At 58.4% G+C, this 18171-nt stretch overlaps 1 protein-coding gene across 1 annotated transcript; it reads right to left on the bottom strand.

The window, feature by feature from the left end:
• Positions 1 to 113: 113 nt before the first annotated feature.
• On the bottom strand, positions 114 to 16704 carry CHRM4 (cholinergic receptor muscarinic 4). Its single transcript, XM_037395789.1, has 3 exons — positions 16576 to 16704; positions 3762 to 3803; positions 114 to 3248 (listed from the first exon to the last, which is right to left on the bottom strand). The coding sequence occupies exons 1-3, from the start codon at positions 16625 to 16627 to the stop codon at positions 1777 to 1779; spliced, it is 1566 nt and encodes a 521-aa protein (XP_037251686.1). The 5' UTR covers positions 16628 to 16704; the 3' UTR covers positions 114 to 1776.
• Between the last annotated feature and the right edge of the window lie 1467 nt (positions 16705 to 18171).

Genomic DNA, 18171 nt, shown 5'->3' with positions numbered 1-18171 from the left:
ACCCACCTGTCATCCCCACAAGCCGCTGCTGTGCTGGCAACTCCAGCAAACCCCAGCTTTGCTGACCCCACAGGGACCAACGGTGAAGTTACCAGTGCCCTGGGTGCTACACACATGTGGTCCTGGAGTAGGTACATGGGTCAGACCTCATTGCCTCTTCTCAACAGCACTTGGGGCTGCCACCCCCAGAAATGTCACCAGTGAGCAACACTGGGAAGCTGGAGAGGAGTGACCAGGTGACAACTCATTCAGTCCTCATGCTGTGGCTGTTGCTTTTTGGTCCAAGCTCTTTATTTGTCTCGGGGTGTGTTGGGCCATGGTTGTAACAGGTTTTTTTAGAAAAAAAAGAAGATACCAAAAGCCCACCACGCATTTTGGGCACCGCTATGTGAATTATCCTAAAGGCAGTGGCCGGGGTTTGGGGGGCAGCCTTTCTCCAGGTTGCGCAGCATCACCCCTGCACAGGGATGGGAAGGACATACGGACACGGAGTTTGCCAGTGCCAGCGTGGCCCCGTCCCGTCCCTTGCCTGCACCTGGCTGTGTCCAACAAGGCTTGCAGAAAGTGGGCTTTGGGAGAAGCTGGGGAGCAGCCCCTGGTGGTCCGGGCTGCGCACGTGGGTGGGACGGGAAGGGGCTGGAGACGCTGGCTGAAGCCCGCATGCTGAGGGCTCTGCCACAACACCGACGACAGGGTTACGTCCATTTACAAAGCTCAGCAGCCGGTTCCTTTGGCCTCCCTAGGGCATCCCCCTATACGCGGGGCAGGAGCGGGGCTTGGGGGCCACCACTGTCCTCTCCCACTCCCAGAGCCATGCATCAGGTCTCCCATACCCACCATGGGGAGAGCGGGGACCTGCTCATGGCCATATGACACAGAGCATCTCAGCCACATTGCAGACCCTCTTCCCAACCCCCTGAGACCCCCCAGCTCCTCTCCATCCCTCCCAAGGACAGTTATCCTCACTGTCGCTGCTGCCCACTTCTTGGGGATTGCATTCCCCCGGGGCTGTGGAGAGAGGTCCTGCACCACACCGCTGCTTTGCTTTGCAGTTTTAGTTTCCATCGTGTAGGAGGCTTCGTTTGGCTGTCTGGCCAAGGGCAGGAAGGGCATGAAGGGGAAAGTGGAGCTGAAGCCCAGGGGAAAATTTCACCTGCCAGTCTGTGTGTGAAGATGTACGGTGATGTCTCTCAAGGGAAAGGAAGGAGCTTGCCACATCTGCTCAGGTGCAATCGGCCTCAGGAGGGGGCCTGGCTGGGCTAGCAGGGCTCCCCGTGAGCATGCCCGAGCCAGCCTGGTCCAAGATGGCTGACAAATGTTTGGTCCCAGTTTCTTTTCATTTCTTGGGTAATAAATGGTTTAAAAGCCTCTTGAAAGCATCCAGCATTAGGCTGTCTGCATGCAGACAAGCTCTGACACACTGGAGATGGTCAGCAGCGGGGGAAGAGGCATCCAGTCTTAGGAGAAACACGGATGCCACTTTGCCAACCTCTCTAAAGCAGGGAGCTGGGGAGGGCTCCTGGTGACTCCATCTCCTCCTCTCGCCTCTGGCCTTCCCGCTGGCTCCCCAAGCCGGTCCCCAGGCCCAGGGGGATTGGAAGGAGCTGCAGCTCAGAGGTGCCTTGGACCTTTGTCAGCGTTGGATGAAGGGCATCATCCGCAATCACTGCACAGTCTGCACTGTTGTGAGTGGGGAGCAGAGGACCTCCCACCCTGGCAAAGGAGGCAAAGGGAAGGGCTTCCGTAAAGTTGCTGAAGTGGTCCCTGAGCGCCAGTTTATCTGGCTGTGCCAATGTTCCTGTACTGGCACATGAGAAGGTGCTTGAAGGTTTTCTTGAAGGTGGCGTTGCAGAGGGCGTAGCAGGCTGGATTGATGGTGCTGTTGACATAGCAGAGCCAGTAGCCGATGGACCACACTGTTTCAGGCACGCAGGTCTCACAGAAGGTGTTAATGAGGACCATCACGTTGTATGGAGTCCATGTGAGTATGAAGGCTAGCAGGATAGCAAATATGGTGCGGGTGACTTTCTTCTCCCGGGCTGCCATCTGGCGCTTCTTCCGCACTTGGCTCCTGGCAATGCTAGCAAACTTCCTGGCAACATTGGCCGGACGGCTGTTGGCCAGGGAGTTGTGGTCAGAGGCTTTAGCTGGGACAATCTCGATGGCAGTGACGCATTCAGTCCCAGTCTGCTTGGTGACGATCTTAATCTTGGACCACTTGGAAGATGGGTTCACCCGGGGGTGGGATGGGCTCTGTCCTTGTCCCGCTGGCAAGATTTCTGCTGTGGGCTTGTCTTTTGTGGTCTGGGTCATGCTGACAGTGCTGGACTCATTGGAGGTCTCCTTCTCCTCCTGATGTCCAGTGGCCTCTGTCTGTGCTGAGGGCTGGTCATCCACTTTCCCATTCCTCACCTCCTCCTTCACTTCCATGGCCCTCTTGGGGGAGTTATTGTTGTTCTGTTTGATCATGGGGCCCTTGAAGAAGCTGAGGGACTTGCCTTTCCTCTCTTTCCTGCTTTCAGGCTTGTGCCTCCTCACCCTGCTCCTGCTGGCCAAGGAGATGTGGATGTACAGCACCGTCATGATGACCACAGGCAGGTAGAAAGCAGCGATGGCCGTGCCAAAGGTCACCGCCGGGTTGGAGAGGAACTGAATGTAGCATTCCCTCTCGGGAACTGTCCTCTTGCCCACAATGAACTGCCAGAACAAGATGGCAGGGGCCCAGAGAATGAAGGACAATATCCACGCGGCCGCGATCATTAGCCCTGCCATCTTGGTGGTCCGCCTGGCTGGGTATGTCAGGGGCTTGGTGACACAGAAGTACCGGTCAAAGCTGATGATGAGCAAGTTCATGACAGAGGCATTGCTCACCACGTAGTCCAGGGCCAGCCACAGGTCACACACCACGGCCCCCAGCGGCCAGTAGCCTTTGATGATGTAGACCGTGTAGAGGTTCATGGAGAAGACCCCGATGATGAGGTCTGCACAGGCCAGGCTGAAGAGGAAGTAATTGTTGACAGTCTGGAGCTGGCGGTTCACCTTGATGGACAGCATCACCAGGATGTTGCCTACCACAGTGACGAGGCTGAGCGAGCCGGTGACCGTGGCAATGAAAATCAGCTCCACTGTCTTGTAGTTGGTGGGAGGCTGGATGGCCACCTCGGAGCGGTTGCCCAAGGTGAAGTTGTCGTAGGTCAGGTTGGCCATCTTTGCCTGCCAGGGCTGAGCAGAGAGGTTGCGCATGGGGTCTGCAGGGGGAGCAGGGACAGAAGGGAGAATATCATACCTGCCAGCCTGTGCCGGCAACATTGCCACCTCCTCAGTTTCCCAGGCCAGGACTCGAAAAACCTCCCGGCATTACTGGGTTTCTCTGGTCCATTGCAGCCTTCCCCCGGGAGCTCTTTGAAGGCACATTTTGTGTCCCTATTTAGCAACGGGCAAGACACACGGAGCTGCAGGGAGAGGAGCAGGGAGAGGGCTGGGGACAGCCCTCTGGCCACGTTGCAGTGGTCCTTTAGCTGCAGAGCCAGGAACCCCATCCCAGCAGGAGCAGAGCCCTGGGGTGCCCTGGGAAGGCATGCAGAGGTGCATGGGGCTGTGGAGCTGTGCAGTGATGCACAGCGCTCGCTGCAAGGACAGCACGGCGCAGAGCCGGTGCCCTGCCCAGGGATAGGAGCACACTTGTCCCACCAGCCTCCCCAAAGCACCTCCCCAAGAGGGGGCTACCCCGCAGAGCCCGCGCCACGGTCCGCTCAGCTCACCTGCGTCTCTGGCGGCAAACAGCTCCTTCTGGAAGATGAAATCTGGGACAGGGAAAACAGCAAGTTACACTACAGCTGCAGCCCCGAGGAGTTCATGCGAGTCCCACAGCGTCTTTACTGGGAGGCACCAGCCTTTCCAGCAGAGGTGGCCTTGCCAAAGGGGTGACACTGCTCAGTGGCAGATGCTGAAAACGCAAATAAGGCTGAAACGGGGTAATTTGACTAGCCTGGTTCACAGCCCAGCCCCAACAGGCACGAGAGAGGGAAAGGGCCACATCAGTGCCATCAGCCAGCGATGCTGGGAAATGCTGGCCCTTTCCCTCCATCCCACATCACGCTGCAGCGGCAGCCACACGGGCTGCCATGGAGATGTATGGGGTGAGGCCAGCTATCCCAGCCCTGAATTACTTGTGAAATACCTGAAATATTTGTGAAAGGTGGATGGAAAGACTGCCTTCATCCAAACCGAGGTGCCTGCGGTTAACCTCCCCAAGGTAAGACGAGAATGGACCTTAAAACAAATAATCAATGGACCAAACCTGATGTGTTAAAATGAAGAATTTCCTGGAAGGGGAAGCAAAGGTCCCGGGGAGGTGGGCTGGACAGAGGAGCTTCCTACTGGACCTGCCTCTCCCACACCACCCAGGCTCCCCAAACCTGCTTGGCCTCCACCAGCCTCACCCTGGGGGCAGGGGGCATCCCAACCCCACCAGCCCAGCGAGGACAGCCTCTCCAGCAGCTTCACCCAGCACCCGGGGTGCTGCTGCTGGTAGCACGGTGGGAGCCAGCATGGCACGTGGGTGCCCACACGGGTGCTCTCAGCGGGAGCGCTTGGCATAGCGTGTCTCTGCAAGCTGGCTTGGGTACCAGCACTGGCTCCAAACAACTCCTGGGACTCCTGAAGCTGATTTTGCTAAATGTATAAACATGCCATTAACGCACACCTCTCCGAAACAGGATTTGGCAGGCTTTGGGGTCGGTTTGTATTTTTAAAGTCTTTTAAAAGAAATGCCCTTGCCTTTCATTTGTGGTGAGGATAGGAGATTTCTGCCATCAGCAAACAGCCAGGGTTTTAATCTAACCACTTTATAAAAGAGATGCAGGTGTGAGAAAATGGAAGCATGGCCGCCGAGATGCTAACACCAGGGTACCAACATAGCCATTAAGACAGCTTCTGCGTTAGCAAGGCTGCAGCTGCGATGATAGCAGCTAGGCTTTTCTTACATGTGCAGGGGAAAGAAGTGGCTGAGGGACAGAGAAATACCTCTGTATCATTATCCTTTCAGCCTGTTACACATGAAGACACAGTGCTTCGAAAAGAAAGCAACACCCTCCAGTAGATACTAAATGTCAGCTACCGATGGGGTGAGGAAGCCTGGTGGCACTGCCCAGCTCCAAGCACAAGGGATTCGTCAAGGGAGAGGGAAAGCCGTTCCTGCTGCCATCATCCTGGGCACCCAGCCAGGGATGCAAGAAGAGGTGATAAGTGTATAAAATGGCTTAGAAATCTATAATTGTGGCAGTTCGGGGGTTGGTTTCAGTACAATTGAAATGAGTTTTAAATTCTTCACTTTGGTGAGATGGGGAGATTTAGCTGTCATACTTGTAACAGCTAATCAAACTGATCAGACAAGCTAGCAATCAAGCAGACATCCACCCCAGCTCTTCCAGGACAAATCTGAAAAATCTTGAAAAAAAACCCTTTCCTTCATCTCTGCTAAAATGAGGGGTTCAGTTTTTTTGCTTTAGTTAGTGAACTGGCATTCTCTTCTAAGTGCATTTAATTAATTATGCGCCTTGACAAAGGTTTGTGTTCTCGGTTGCCTGAAGTAAGGACAGTCCATCTCAAACCACTCCAGAAAGCTGTTTGTAAGCGTCAGGAGAAAGGGAGAAGAGTGGTGCAGCCCCACTGGTGTGTCTCTGGATGCCACCCAGAGGTCACGCTGGAAACTGGTGTGCTGACATCAGTGGGTACTTTGAAAATGAACTTTGGTCCGAGGGCAGAATTAGAGCAATGTCCCGTTGGGGGGCAGGAGGGGGAATGAAAATGGTTAAGGCGTGAAGAGACGTACAGCACAGATGTACAACATGTACAAGCTGGAAGATGTGAACACCACTGGCCTTTACCTCCAGTAACCTGGCTATTTTCTGCCATGCCCCAGCCTACTGGGCATCCCTCCTTTCCCCATCTTCTGCTCTCTCCATCCCACCATCGCTCTCCTCTGCCCCTGACACCCTCCCCAACCTCACTGGAACTCACTGGATTCACTGGTGCTGCCTTTCCTTCCTGAGCAGGGCAGGCAGCTCAGCCTGGAGCTGGGAGCAGGCCAAGGATGCTGTGAATTCGCCAGGTCTCAGAGCAGCTGACCGAGCCACGTGTCGTGGGATGGAGAGCACCCAGGCTGTGTGGGGAGGGCCTGGGCCTGGGGAGGGGCACGGCTCTCCGGCAACCCCAGCTCTGCCTGAGCCCCCAGGATGTGCCCCAGGATGGTGGGTGCAGGCAGGAGAGCTGCAATGGACCCACCAGTGCCACTGCATCTCCACTCTCACACCACCCTCATCACTGTCCCTGATTCTGTGAAGCCCCCAGACATCAAGGGACCTCTCCCGGCCCTGGGGTCTCCCCACTAAATGTCTCCCCCCACCCAGTGCCTATCTCTCTCCTCCTGCACCTCCAGGAGCACATTTCTTCTCTCCTTCCCCTCTCCTCTCCACCCCTCATCACCCTCCCTGTCTCCATCCCCCTTTGCCCCCCCTCCCCCTGCTGCCAGCACCACAGTCAGGGAGGAGATGCAACTTGGGCGAAGCCCAGAGGTCACTTCAGAAAGGCTTCTGGGGCTGAGGCCCCCCACCTGTGACACCAGTTGGCTTTTCAGCCCGCACATGTCATTGGTGGTGCTCGGTGGGTGCTCTCCCAGACCTACCAGTGAGCTGCTCTGAACTCCATCACCGGCCTCCTCCCTCCCTAGGACTTCTGGCAGTGACTTAATGGCTGGTTTTCACCTCTCCATCGAAGCCATTAGGAGCCTCCAATTCTTCACTGATAGCATCTTTTGGTCTAAGGATTTCTGTGGCCGTTGCAGCACTCGACAAGAGTGTCCTCAAGACAGGGAAACCTTTCCTTCCCCACCCAACACCTCACATGATATGGATGAAAACGAAAAGCACAGATGCAAGCAGATAAGGCTGTAACTTCGGTGGGGTCCATCTGTTTCGGCCAGCGCTTGGCACAGGAGGGTCCCCATCACTGCCCGAGATCATGGGTACCACCACAGTTGGGTGAGGAGACAGCTCCAGAGCAAGCGAGCAAAGCCGGTACTGGCCAACCCTCCTCGGTCACAGGGTGACATCCGAGGGGCATGGCACGAAGCTCCCATTTCCTTGCCACTCCAGCAAGCCTTCCCAGGCTGCTGGCCGCTGCAAAATGCCCTGCAGCTTGCTGTCAGGTAGGAAAGGAGAAACCCTTGTCATGGGCTGCCGATGGTCATCCTGTAGCCAGAAAGTCTGCCCTGGCCAGAGGCAGCTGCTCCATCGGGTGCAGTTAGTGCCTGAGCACCCGCTGAGCACTCAACCTGTGTGGGACAGAGGGTCTCACTGCCTCGTTCCACCCTGCGCGGTGGAAGCCGGCCACCCCCCCCAAACGGTGTGCCGAAGGAGCAGGAGAGGCTGGTGCACCTTGAGCTGTGGGATGAGCTCCTGGAGCAAGCAGCCCTGCAGCCCCAGTGCCCCCTGCCTCAGCTCGCGGTACTGTGCGGCCTCCGGCTGCCCCTCCATGGCCCTGTCCCTCCTGCCACCGCCAGCCACCCTCTCCCTGCTCCCTCACTGCCTCGTCCCAGCCCCATCCTCATCCTCGGGGCTGGGGGGAGCAGGGGCAGTCATGGCTGGCCCACATGCAGTTTGAAGCAAGGTCTCTGGGAACGAGCAGGGCGCTGCAGGCACCCAGCAGTGTCACCGGCAGAGCCCAAGCCCTATGCTCCATGCTCACACACCAGGCACGGGAAGAAGACGTTCATAGGGGAAGGAAAGAAATTAAAGAAACCATTACCTTTCACAGAGGCTTTCAGGTGCGAGCTGCTCCCGGAGGAGATGGGCTTTTGCTCTGCATGGGTGCAATCAGCCCTTTGGAGGAACAGCAAAGCCTGAAGAGACCTCAAGCCCAGGGAGCTCCTGTCCCGGCAGGGATGGGGTGGCCGTGGCTGCCAGCTCCGGGCTGGATGGGCCCCGTGGGGCTCCGGGCACTGCCAGCAGGGAAGCTCCCCTCTCCGCTGCAGGGATGTCCCAGGGGAGGGCACACATCACCCCCTGCTCCAGCTTGGTGCGGAGGGCCGGGGCCAGGGCACATCAGCTCTGCTGTCGCCATTGGAAAGAAGCAAGCCAGCCCTTCCAGCCCTGCTGCCAGCTCCCTGCTTGTCTCACCCTTCCTAAAAGCGCCGAGAGGGTGAAAATCTTAATGGGATTCGTTCTGTCGTGTCAAACTGCTGATGTGATGCAGGTTTGGGCAGTTAGTGCAGCCACAACCAGAATTTAAAGAGAGAAGGGAGAAAAAAGAGGAGAGGGATAGAAGATGCTGAACAGATACTTGCATTTATGGCTCATGCACACAAAGGGAAGGGATACTTAGGGAGAGGTGACAGTTTATGGTGCTAATTGCATTATCTAATAGCTGCTAATTAGTTCCTGAGTCATGGCACCTGTTTACAGCTAGTGAGGGATTGTTCTAGTTGGCAGATTCACACCCCTCAAAGAGTGTGGAAACAGAGCTCCTAGATACCAGGAACAGGCACCTTAGAAATACAATATAGGGAAAACACAAAATATGGAAATATATGGAAAAGACAAAACAGGGGGAGGGGAAATATGAGATAAGAGGAGGCCTGTGCATCCTGTGTGTGGAGGGGAGATTAGCCTGTGTTTGCCCTGTCGGGGAGGGCTGGTATCAGGCTGCTCCTGTGCCTCTGCATCAGGAACGATGAAGGCAATAAACCAACCAGGAAAACAGAAAGGAGTTGAAGGGCCGGTAGGATTTGCTGCGCTGAGATGGCAGGGCTCCCTCTGCCCTCCTGGCTCCAGCTGGCAGCTGTGCTGGCACGCCTCCAGCATGGCAAGGGGCGATAGACCCCTGAAGTCCTTATCCTGCTCCAGAGGAGATCTGAGCCATCGTGCCAGAGGAATTGCTTCTTGCCAGGAATGCATGGGGTGGATCTGGGCTTTTTATTTTTCCCATTGAATAATTTATTCCTCTTTCTTCCTCTGCAATTCAACTGGCTCTCATGAGGCAAAGCGAATTCCTCCGTCCACACAAGCTGGGAGTCTCTGATGGCTTTTCCTGGAGCCACTGGCGAAGCAGTGAGCTCAGCCGCGTGGAGCTGCCAGCTTTTTGGGGGGGGGGGGGGCAGGCAAGGGGGCGGGAGAACCCCTGCTGTGCTCGGCACGTGTTTGTGCATCAGGTTTTGAAAATTTGCTGTGTCTGGGGCCAGAAGGGACCACGCGCCCCCAGCAAGCCAGGAGCCTCCCCTGCCTTCACTGCTGCTCCGAACTAGGTGGGTGCTGCTGGGTTTCACCTGATCTGAGGCATCGTGCCCCGGCTGTGAGGAGCACCGGCAGGCCAGGGCTGTGGCTTGTGAGCTGCTCGTGTGAGTAGCACCCAGCATGCTCCCAGCACCCCAAAGCTGGCATGGCTGCACCCCCTGCCCGCGCTGGCCCCCCACCGCTTGCCTGTATCCCCAGCATACCCCTGGATCATTCGCAGCTCCTAAGGGGCCGCACACCATCTACCCACAGTATTACCAGGCAAGGAGCAAATCAGTGAGAAAGCATTTTTAAGTGGTTAAAAGTCACTCCTATAAATAACCTACCAGCTTGCTGGCTGCTCTGACAATTAATTAACCATCTGCCACCCAATTATTAGGCCCAATAAACAACCTATCAGTGAAACACCAATAGTGAGCGTGCCCAGCAAATGCCATGCAAGCCAAAGTCCAGCCTTACCCTGCTGTGCCCGACCCCTGGCTCCAGAGCCCCGGTGGCTCCCCAGCAGCTCCTGAGCCCGCTCCAGTGGGTCCCATCACAGGGGGAGAACACTCATCGTGGCAGCATCCCATGGCGGGGCCGGGGGGGCACACAGTCACCTCCCTCCTGTGCCCTCTGCCATGGCCCCCTCAGGGCTGCAGGTCTGGGCTGGTGGCAGAGCTCAGCCCACGCCACTGAGCCGGGAAGGTGCTGGGCTTTCAGTGGAGCCTGGGCTAGAGCCACACTGCTCCCCTCCCAGCTACTGCATTAATGCTCTCTGCCTCAGAGAGATGCTCAAGCTCTTTTATATCCCTGGGCTGAAGCTTTAACAGGACCTAGTTGTTTCAAGGCAGTGCAACAGAAATAACCCTGCTGTAGGTGCAGGTCCTGCTGTAGGTGCAGGTCCCGCTGCCGGGAAGGGTTCTGGGCTCAGCTGGCCACAGGAGGGACAGGGAAGGTTACAGGAACAGGCGGCTGCCTGGATTAGCTGGGCTATCCCCAGGGAGAGGTTGGTGGCCGGGATCAGACGCCTGCAAGAGAGATGATGCTGGAGCGGGGTGAAGAGGGCAGGGAGTTGCAAGACTCCAGAGCTGGTTGCTTAGAAGAGCAGCTCTCCCTGCCCCAGGGACAAGGACAGGCCTTGCCTGGGGACAGCAAGGAGGATGGACTCAGCCCCTCTTCGGGGAAGCCAGCTGCGGGAAGCCCTCCCACCCTGCCACTGCCCTGCACAGCCATGGTCACCCACTCCAGGTCCCTGCCACCTGCCCAGGGTACCAGCCCACCCTGGAGCCAGGGCTGGCACTGGGTCAGGTGGGGGCTGGCCCCCATGCAGAGCCGCAACACCCTGTGCCGCCCGCCCCCCTTTGCCCACACCGGAGTCCCGGCAGGCCGTGGGATGGGGATGCAGCTCAGGCAATCCGGTAGTGTTGCTCTGGCAGAACAGAGCTGCCAGGAGGGTGGTGGTGGTGGGGATGACTGTGTTGCTCTGTAAGCAACTCCTCCCAGAGCTGAGAGAAAACACCAAAGTGCTCATCTGAAATTTTAAAGAGCAGGCAATGGGAACCAGAGCCCCTTGCTCCAAGGAGCAGCAGGGTGAGGCTCCGTGGGGCTTTGAGAGGATGAATGAGCCAGCCAAGCAATGGAGGAGAGAAAAGAGAGCTGCTGCCCTGAGCCAAAGGCAGAGAATTGGGCGAGTGCAAGGGCCCTGCCAGGTGGATGTGGATGTGGCAAAGGAGAGCCCTAGCCCTGGGGACAGACAGCAGCAGGGAAACTTTAGGGTGCTAATGACAAAGAAAATGGCAAATATTAGACCCTGCTTGGCCACGAGACCTGCCAGAGGGTTTGCAGCTGGAGGTGAGCAAGGAGCCAGAGTCTGTAGCGTAAGGTGGGCAGGGGAGCCCAGGGCATGGACAGGCAGCACTGGAGGGGTGGGGGGCCTAGGGACGAGAGCAGGTGGAAAACCCCATCTGTGATGACAACAGAGGAGAGGAAGGATGGAGAGAAAGGAGTTGGGAATAGCTTCAGGGTGCCAGAGAGGGATTACGTATCTCCCCCTCAGAAGAGCCCTAAGAAACTCCGCCGAGAGGGAGACCCCCTGTGCAGGGACGCTGCCTGCAGACCCCTCCCTGCTGCCTTCCCTGCAGGCTCCCACCAGCTCCTGGCTGGGCAGAGTGGGAACCGTGCTGTGGCTGGAAACCTTCACGGGCTGCAGCTCTCCTGCTCGGGCTGTCCATCACCGCCTAGGAGTCACCTCTCACTGGGGATGGTGGTCCCCAGCTGGTCACAGCCCTAGCCAGTGCCACAGGCAGCATCCTGCAGCACTGGGCAGGGGTTTTAGCTGCTTCATCACCTGCAGCAGATGGTAGCAGAAGGTTTCATGAGTTGTGCATTGCTTAAGGGCCATGGTGGGTGGTCAGAGCTCTTCGAGCAGCCTGGAGACAACCGACCATGCTAGACTCTGCTTCTAAGTGCTGCAGAAAGGCAGACCCAAGCCCAGGCAACCCATGCCTGTTGTCATGCAAAGGTTGAGCCTGGTAGGGTTTCATTGCTCTCCTCACTGTGCACACACACACACTTTTCTGGCTTTAGCTGGGGCTGCACGTGATGCCACGGCCAGCAGAGCAGGGATCCAAACTACCCCAAAGGCCCTGGAGACATGCAGGGTATGCTCCTTCCCATCTCGGTCATGCAAAGATCCCGCAAGGACGCCTGTCCCTTGGCAGCAGAGCCAGCCCGCTGTGCTGCCCATGGGGGGGCCCAGCTAACGTCAGCGTCTGGGGGGGTCTGCAAGCAAGGGGTCACAGAAATGAGGCGCCAGGCATGCCTCCGGAGAGCTGCCCAGTGACCTGAGGCAGGCCGAGGGCCGGCGACATCGTGTTTGCAGAGTGGTGTTTTCAGACCTCAGGGCTGCACAACTGGGGCTCTGAGTTTCCCACAGACAAATCAATCTCGTTCTGCTTAAAGAGCCTAAAGACATTAACCCGTTAACCAGCTGACGCAAACCAACTCTGCCACCAGCCTTAAACCTGCAGGCGACACTTCACCCAGCACCCCTCTCCTCCAAATGCCTCCAGCTGAGGTACCTGGTGCCAGCGCCCACCGCTGCCTCTGCCAAGCTGCAAGGTGCTATAAAATATATTAGATTTAATAGCAGCTGTAGTATCAGGGGGCTGCTCCTCCGCCTGGCTTTCTTGGCTAGAGCACAGCCAGCCTTGATAGCTCAGTACTCGATAGCTCTGGCTGAGCCCGCTGCATCCGAGGAGCTCCATCGTTTACACTGAGTCCTGCCTTTAAAGGACAAACTTCCCAGCTGCTGCTCTTCCTGCGCCAGCTGACCGAGGATGAAACTCCTCTGCGAGGCTGTTGAAGACAAGCAAACAGCCCTGTGGTTCCGCTTGTCCCTCTCCAGCCCTGTCTGAGTCACAGAACGGTGCCTGGGGTGGTGTGGGTCCTCCGCACCAGCACATCTCAGCCTGCCTAACGCTGGGGTGAGAGGGAACAACGCACTTGTGCACCTCTGCCACTGCCTCATGTACTGAGCCTGAAGGCCATGCTGCACGGGACACGCAGGGGTGATGAGGACAGGGTCACAGGAAGACAGGAGAGCCAGTGTCACTCCCCCAGATCTGATTTGCAGGACCTCCAGCAACCGTTCTGGGGATTGTCAGAGGGATGAGGCTCTGTGCCTGCAGCCGCTGCATTTGGAGGCTCGGACAGGCTGGTGAAGTTCATTTTCTAAGCAAATTTACATCTGACAAGGTATAAGCTGAGCCTTTGTTGGAGCTCCTCTGTGTGGTGCAGCCTCTGGGCTGAAGGCATCTCTGGAGGGTCCCAGGAGCAGCCCCTGGGTGAAGGCGTGAGCAGCTGTGCCCAGCATGCATGGGGTCAGGCTGGGGACCATTGCCAGCAGAGACTTGTTTGCTCATGCTCACTGTGCCGGGGGACTCAAGGGATGGAGCCAGGCCAAACGATGTTGTCCTGGCCCAGAGTCAAGTCCCAAGAGGACCGGCACATCCTTCCACAGGGAAGGTGGGATGGATGCCAACAGGCACACAGGGTAGGGACAGCCAGGTGACGGGGGCTGGTTCTGTGTCTGCTGCTAAACATCAAGGGAGGGGACCCATGGGTAAGGCAACCTGCCCTGTGCTCCTGCACCAGCAAAATCCCGGGAGCACTTGCCCCAGATTCATTTGTCCCGAAAAGGCCAAATTCCTACTTGAAGCTTCAGCAAATGAATTTGTCTGAATATAGTGCGAGAGCCAACCTCGGTACCTTCAAGGCTCTGGATGCAGTGAGACTTTCTCGTGCCTAGAGGATTAAAGGGATGCTGTGGTGGGCAATGCTCTCCTGGGGATGCCCCAGGCTGGCACACTGCTCCACTTGGCTATGAGTTAGATAACAGCCTCCCAGTAAGACCTGAGCTCACCACCCAGCCTGATGGGGCCCTGGGCAGAAGAGCACATGAGCCTTCTTAGAAACTGGTGTCTGTTTCCTGACTGGTCGCCCGAATCCCTCAGAAGAGGGATGGCTTTGGCGTGGCTCCAAACACCAGCTTGGAAAGGCTTAAAGGCTGCCCAGGTGCCAAGCCCTGCACCACCACTGGCATCTGCCACACTCACCAGGGGTGCTGGTGCTAGGGCAGGCTGAGGAGCAGTCAGCAGGGGATGCTGCGGAGAGGGATGAAGAATGGAGGGGAAGTAGATGAGAATGGTGTGGTCCAAACTTCCGCTTCTCAGCTGTGCCAGGTCCCGCACACTCGCATCTCCCCAAAACACATCCTTTAAATACACGGTTTTAGAGCCAGCCCAGAATGGATGTTGAAATGCAAGGCAAGCCTCCTCCCTTGGCTTACTGGAAAGCAACAAGGGCATAGCCCTGTGTCAGACCGAGCAGAGACTGGTTCAAGGACAATGCCTGCATCTCCAGAAGGTGTCCATCAACGCCCTGATGTAGTGTGCCCTGGAGAAGGGGTCAGCTCACACACACAAAACTCTTGCTGCATGTATGTGCATGCGGAAAGAGGAGCTGTGTCTGTGCAGAAAGCAGCAGCCCCTTGCAAACAGCCTCCATTTCCCTCTGCCCTTGCTATTGCTCTCCCTGCTGCCCTTGCAGAGCTGTGTCTGCCACCTTGGCTGGGCGCTCACCAGCCCTCTTCACCTGTGCGGATGCCACTGGCCGGGGCTCAGCAGGGCAGGCAGAGAAGGGCTCCACAGCGAAGGTGTGCTTGGGGCTGCTCTGCATCAGCCGCTCATCCTGGTCTCACTATTTTTATTCCCTGGGTTTGTCCTTTTTTTTTCCTTTCTTTTTTTTTCTTTTCTTTTTTTTTTTTTTTCCTGGGGAGATGTTTGTCATTTTAATTTAAAAAAAAACCAAACAACAAAACCTCAACCATGACACAACCTGACATCAATAGGATCCTCGTGGGGACAGTTTAAAGAGAAAAACCATGCTCCTTCTGCAAACTCAGAGTAATTGGATCACAGCATTAATTAATCATTTCAGTTCATTTCTCTTCTGTGAAAGAAAACAGACTGACCCACCCAGACGGGTATGCCCCTCGTGTGAATAAACAAACCACTTTTACCGGTAGCCCTCCTTCTTCTCCTCCTCCTGCCAGCTTCCCGCTGCCCACTCACTGGGTCACTGCCGGGGCCGCTGCTCCATCCAGCAGGGCTGGGAACCTGCTGCTGGCTCAGAGCAGGGCGCGGGGGCTTAGCTCTCACAGGGACCGGGGGCTGCCACACAGAGGGACACCACCCTGCCCAGATACATGCTCCCACCCCACCTTCCCCACCCAGGGGCTCTGCCTGCTGGTCACCAGCCTGGCTGAGGGGCTGCTGTTTCTTAGGATCTCTGCAGGGGTGAAATCGCCCCTGGGATGCTCTGCTCTTTGTTGGGATGCCTCACGGGGGCCTAGTCCAGGCTGGAGAGCAGCAGCAGGCACTCAGATCCCAGAAGCTGAGGCATTAGGAAGCAGGAGGTGATGCCCAGCCATAGTGACAGCAAAAAGCATCTTGCTGTCGCCTGTGATTTCAACGTGAGCATTGTCACTGGTGGTGTTTAACCGAAAGCCTGGGCTCTAGGACCCTGGCATCTGAGTCTTTCAATAGACAGTGCCAGCATCAACCAGCTGTACCAGCCCTCCCAGCCCCTCTGCTCATCCTGCAAGTAGTGGCAGGAGCAGCCAAGCCACCCTCAGAGGTCACTCAAGGCACCTGTGACAAAGCAGGAGCCTCCAAAGAGCCGAGGGAGCCGCCAGCCCCGCCAGCTGCGCAGGGCACAGAGGGACGCTAGCTGTTCCTCCCGTGGGGCAGGGTCTCCCTGGCCGTGGGCTTCGCAAAGCCCAGCTAGGACAGCCACAGCGCATACAGAGGGGTTGAAAGCAGAAGAGAGGAGAAGGCAGCATTGCTCTCATTTAAATAAATGACAGGAACCGTTCCCTGATTTGAAGCCTTTGTCATTTTGGGAGAAAAGAAGGGTGGGGCTGCCTGACCCTTGCCCAAGATGGGCCAACAGAGAGCACGGGGCAGCCTTGCTGTTACCAGCAGGGCCAGCAAGGGCTGAAGGGCAGGTGGGATCCACATGCAGGGAGAGAGGGGCAAGCCCTGTCCCCCCTGCATCACCCAACCAGGCAAAGGGCTCTGCAGAGAAGTGGGGGGACTTCTGCCTGGTCATATCCTGGGGGTGGTCCCCAGCATGGGGACAAAGTATCCAAAAGGTACAGGCTCCTGTCCCTGCTGCTTTTGTTGGGATATGGAGGGAAGCAAAGCAAGCATGCAGGTAGTTTCCTGCCCAGAAAACAAATCTCCTTCCAAGAGGCAAGCGGGGGGCAAACAGCTCCCGCCCGGCGGTCCCCACTGCGGGGGGGTAGGCTGCTCGTACGCCCGTGGCAGGGTGCTGCCAGGGCCGGCTCCTGGGTGACCGGAGGGAGCCGAGGTCCCACGGATGCCGGGGGGGCAGCGCAGGTTTGGATGGGCGCAGGGGAGTGGGGTGACAGAGCTCGCCCCGATACCCCGGCAGGGCTGCAGCCCAGGCAGTGAACCAGCCCGGGGGTCCCGACCCTCGGGGCACCCCCGGGATTCCCGGAGGGAGGCAGGAGTACGGGAAAGTTGACAGAGATATCCCTCCCAACTCCTGGGGCGCCCGGCTGCTCCATCCCCGGGGCTGCGCACCCCACTTCCCACACACTCCCACTCCGTGCCCCCCCCTCCTCGGCCAGGACTCTCCGAGGGGGGGGCCCACGGGGGTGCCCCCCCCTCACCCACCCCCCCTCCCGTACTCACGGAGCCCCCGAGCAGCGACTCACCGGGCAGCCCCCCGGGCGCGCCGCCCGCCGCCGAGCCGTTCTCAGCGGCCATGGTGCAGCGCCGAGCCCCGCGCCGCGCCGTCGGGGGCTGCGCTCCGCATGGCCCGGCCGCTGCCGGCTCCCGCGGCGCCGTGCGCGGCCGAGGGGCGGGGAGGGGAGGGGAGGGCTCGGCCCGGCCTCCCCCCGCCCCCTCCCTCCCCCGCCCCCCCCCTCCCAGATGTGCCGCCCCCAGATGTGCCGCAAAGCCGCACCGGGGCGGGGGGGCATGCCGCTGTTCGCCCTCCTCGTTCCAGATGTGGCACCTCGCCCCCGACGGACAGGTGTTGGGCTGGGGGGGGGGGGGGGGGCGGGCGTGCGGGCGGCTGCCCCCCACCGCCACCCGGTGGGCTGGCGGGAGCTCCACGGTGCAGCACCGCGGACAGCGCTGCCGGCCGGCCCGGGCTCCCCCCGGACCCTCCGCCCCGGGCCCCCCGCCCCGGGCCCCCCCCGGACCTTCTGCCCCGGGACCTTCTGCCCCGGCACCCCCGCCCAGGGAGCCCCCATCCCGGGATCCTTCGCCCCGGGAGCCCCCGTCCCGGGACCCCCGCCCCAGGCTCCCCCCAGGTCCTTCCGCCCTGGGACATTCTGCCCTGGCACCCCCAACCCGGGAGCCCCCATCCAGGGACCCCTGCCCAGGGACAACCCCCGCCCCCTCCCAGGACCTTTCGCCCCAGGCTCCCCCTGGACCTTCCGCCCTGGGAGTCCTCTTCCTGGCACCCCCACCCAGGGGGACACTCCCCGCACCCCCAGGACCTTCCGACCTGGGTTCCCCTGCCCCGGGACCCCTGCCCTGGGACCCCAGTCCCGGGATCCCCTGCAGACGGGCAGGGCAGAGGCCCCCTCCACTGCAGCAGGGAGCACCAGGAGCACTGGTGCCCCACCATGAGCGAGAGCCAGACACCGGGGGAGGTGGGCACGGCTCAGCCACAGGGACCCTCGGTGCACTCCATGGTCCCCAAAACACAGTTAAAATCCAGTCCTGGCACACACGTCTGCAAACTTAAAATCACAGAACCACAGAATTGCTGAGATTGGCAAAGCCCTTTGAGACCATCGAGCCCAACCGTCACCCCAGCATTGCCCAGCCCACCCCAACCCGTGTCCCCAAGTGCCACAGCTGCGCGGGTCTCAAACAGCCTTGGAAGCCACAACGAGCTCCCTGCCGGGCTGTCGCTGATACCCAGCGCTGGGCTTTCCCCACAGGGACAAACACATCAACAGGCAGCCTGACCATCAGCTGACTGCCCCGCAGGTTCTGTTTTCTCCTTTATGGTGAGCAAGAAGAAGCAAAAATATTTAAAAAAAATTCTGCCTTCCCTTCCCTCTACACCTGTCCTCTCCTCTGCTTATACCTAGACCGACTCCCTCATCGCCCCCCGCCTCTCACTTGTACCGTCTCACAGGCACACATGGGTATCATTCCCCCATCTGCTCGGCTCTCGCACATACATACATAAATATGCATAAACAAATAAACGCCCCACTTTCTCCCTCCGTTGAGTGATTACAGCCAAGTTCCCACCATCCACCCCTTCGCCTCACCCTCCTCTCACCCCC

The sequence above is a fragment of the Falco rusticolus genome, chromosome 7 (genome assembly GCF_015220075.1).
Source record: "Falco rusticolus isolate bFalRus1 chromosome 7, bFalRus1.pri, whole genome shotgun sequence".
In the NCBI taxonomy this organism is placed as follows: Eukaryota; Metazoa; Chordata; class Aves; order Falconiformes; family Falconidae; genus Falco; species Falco rusticolus.
The sequence above is the reverse complement of the archived record's forward strand: the minus strand, read 5'-3'. Positions and strand labels throughout refer to the sequence as shown.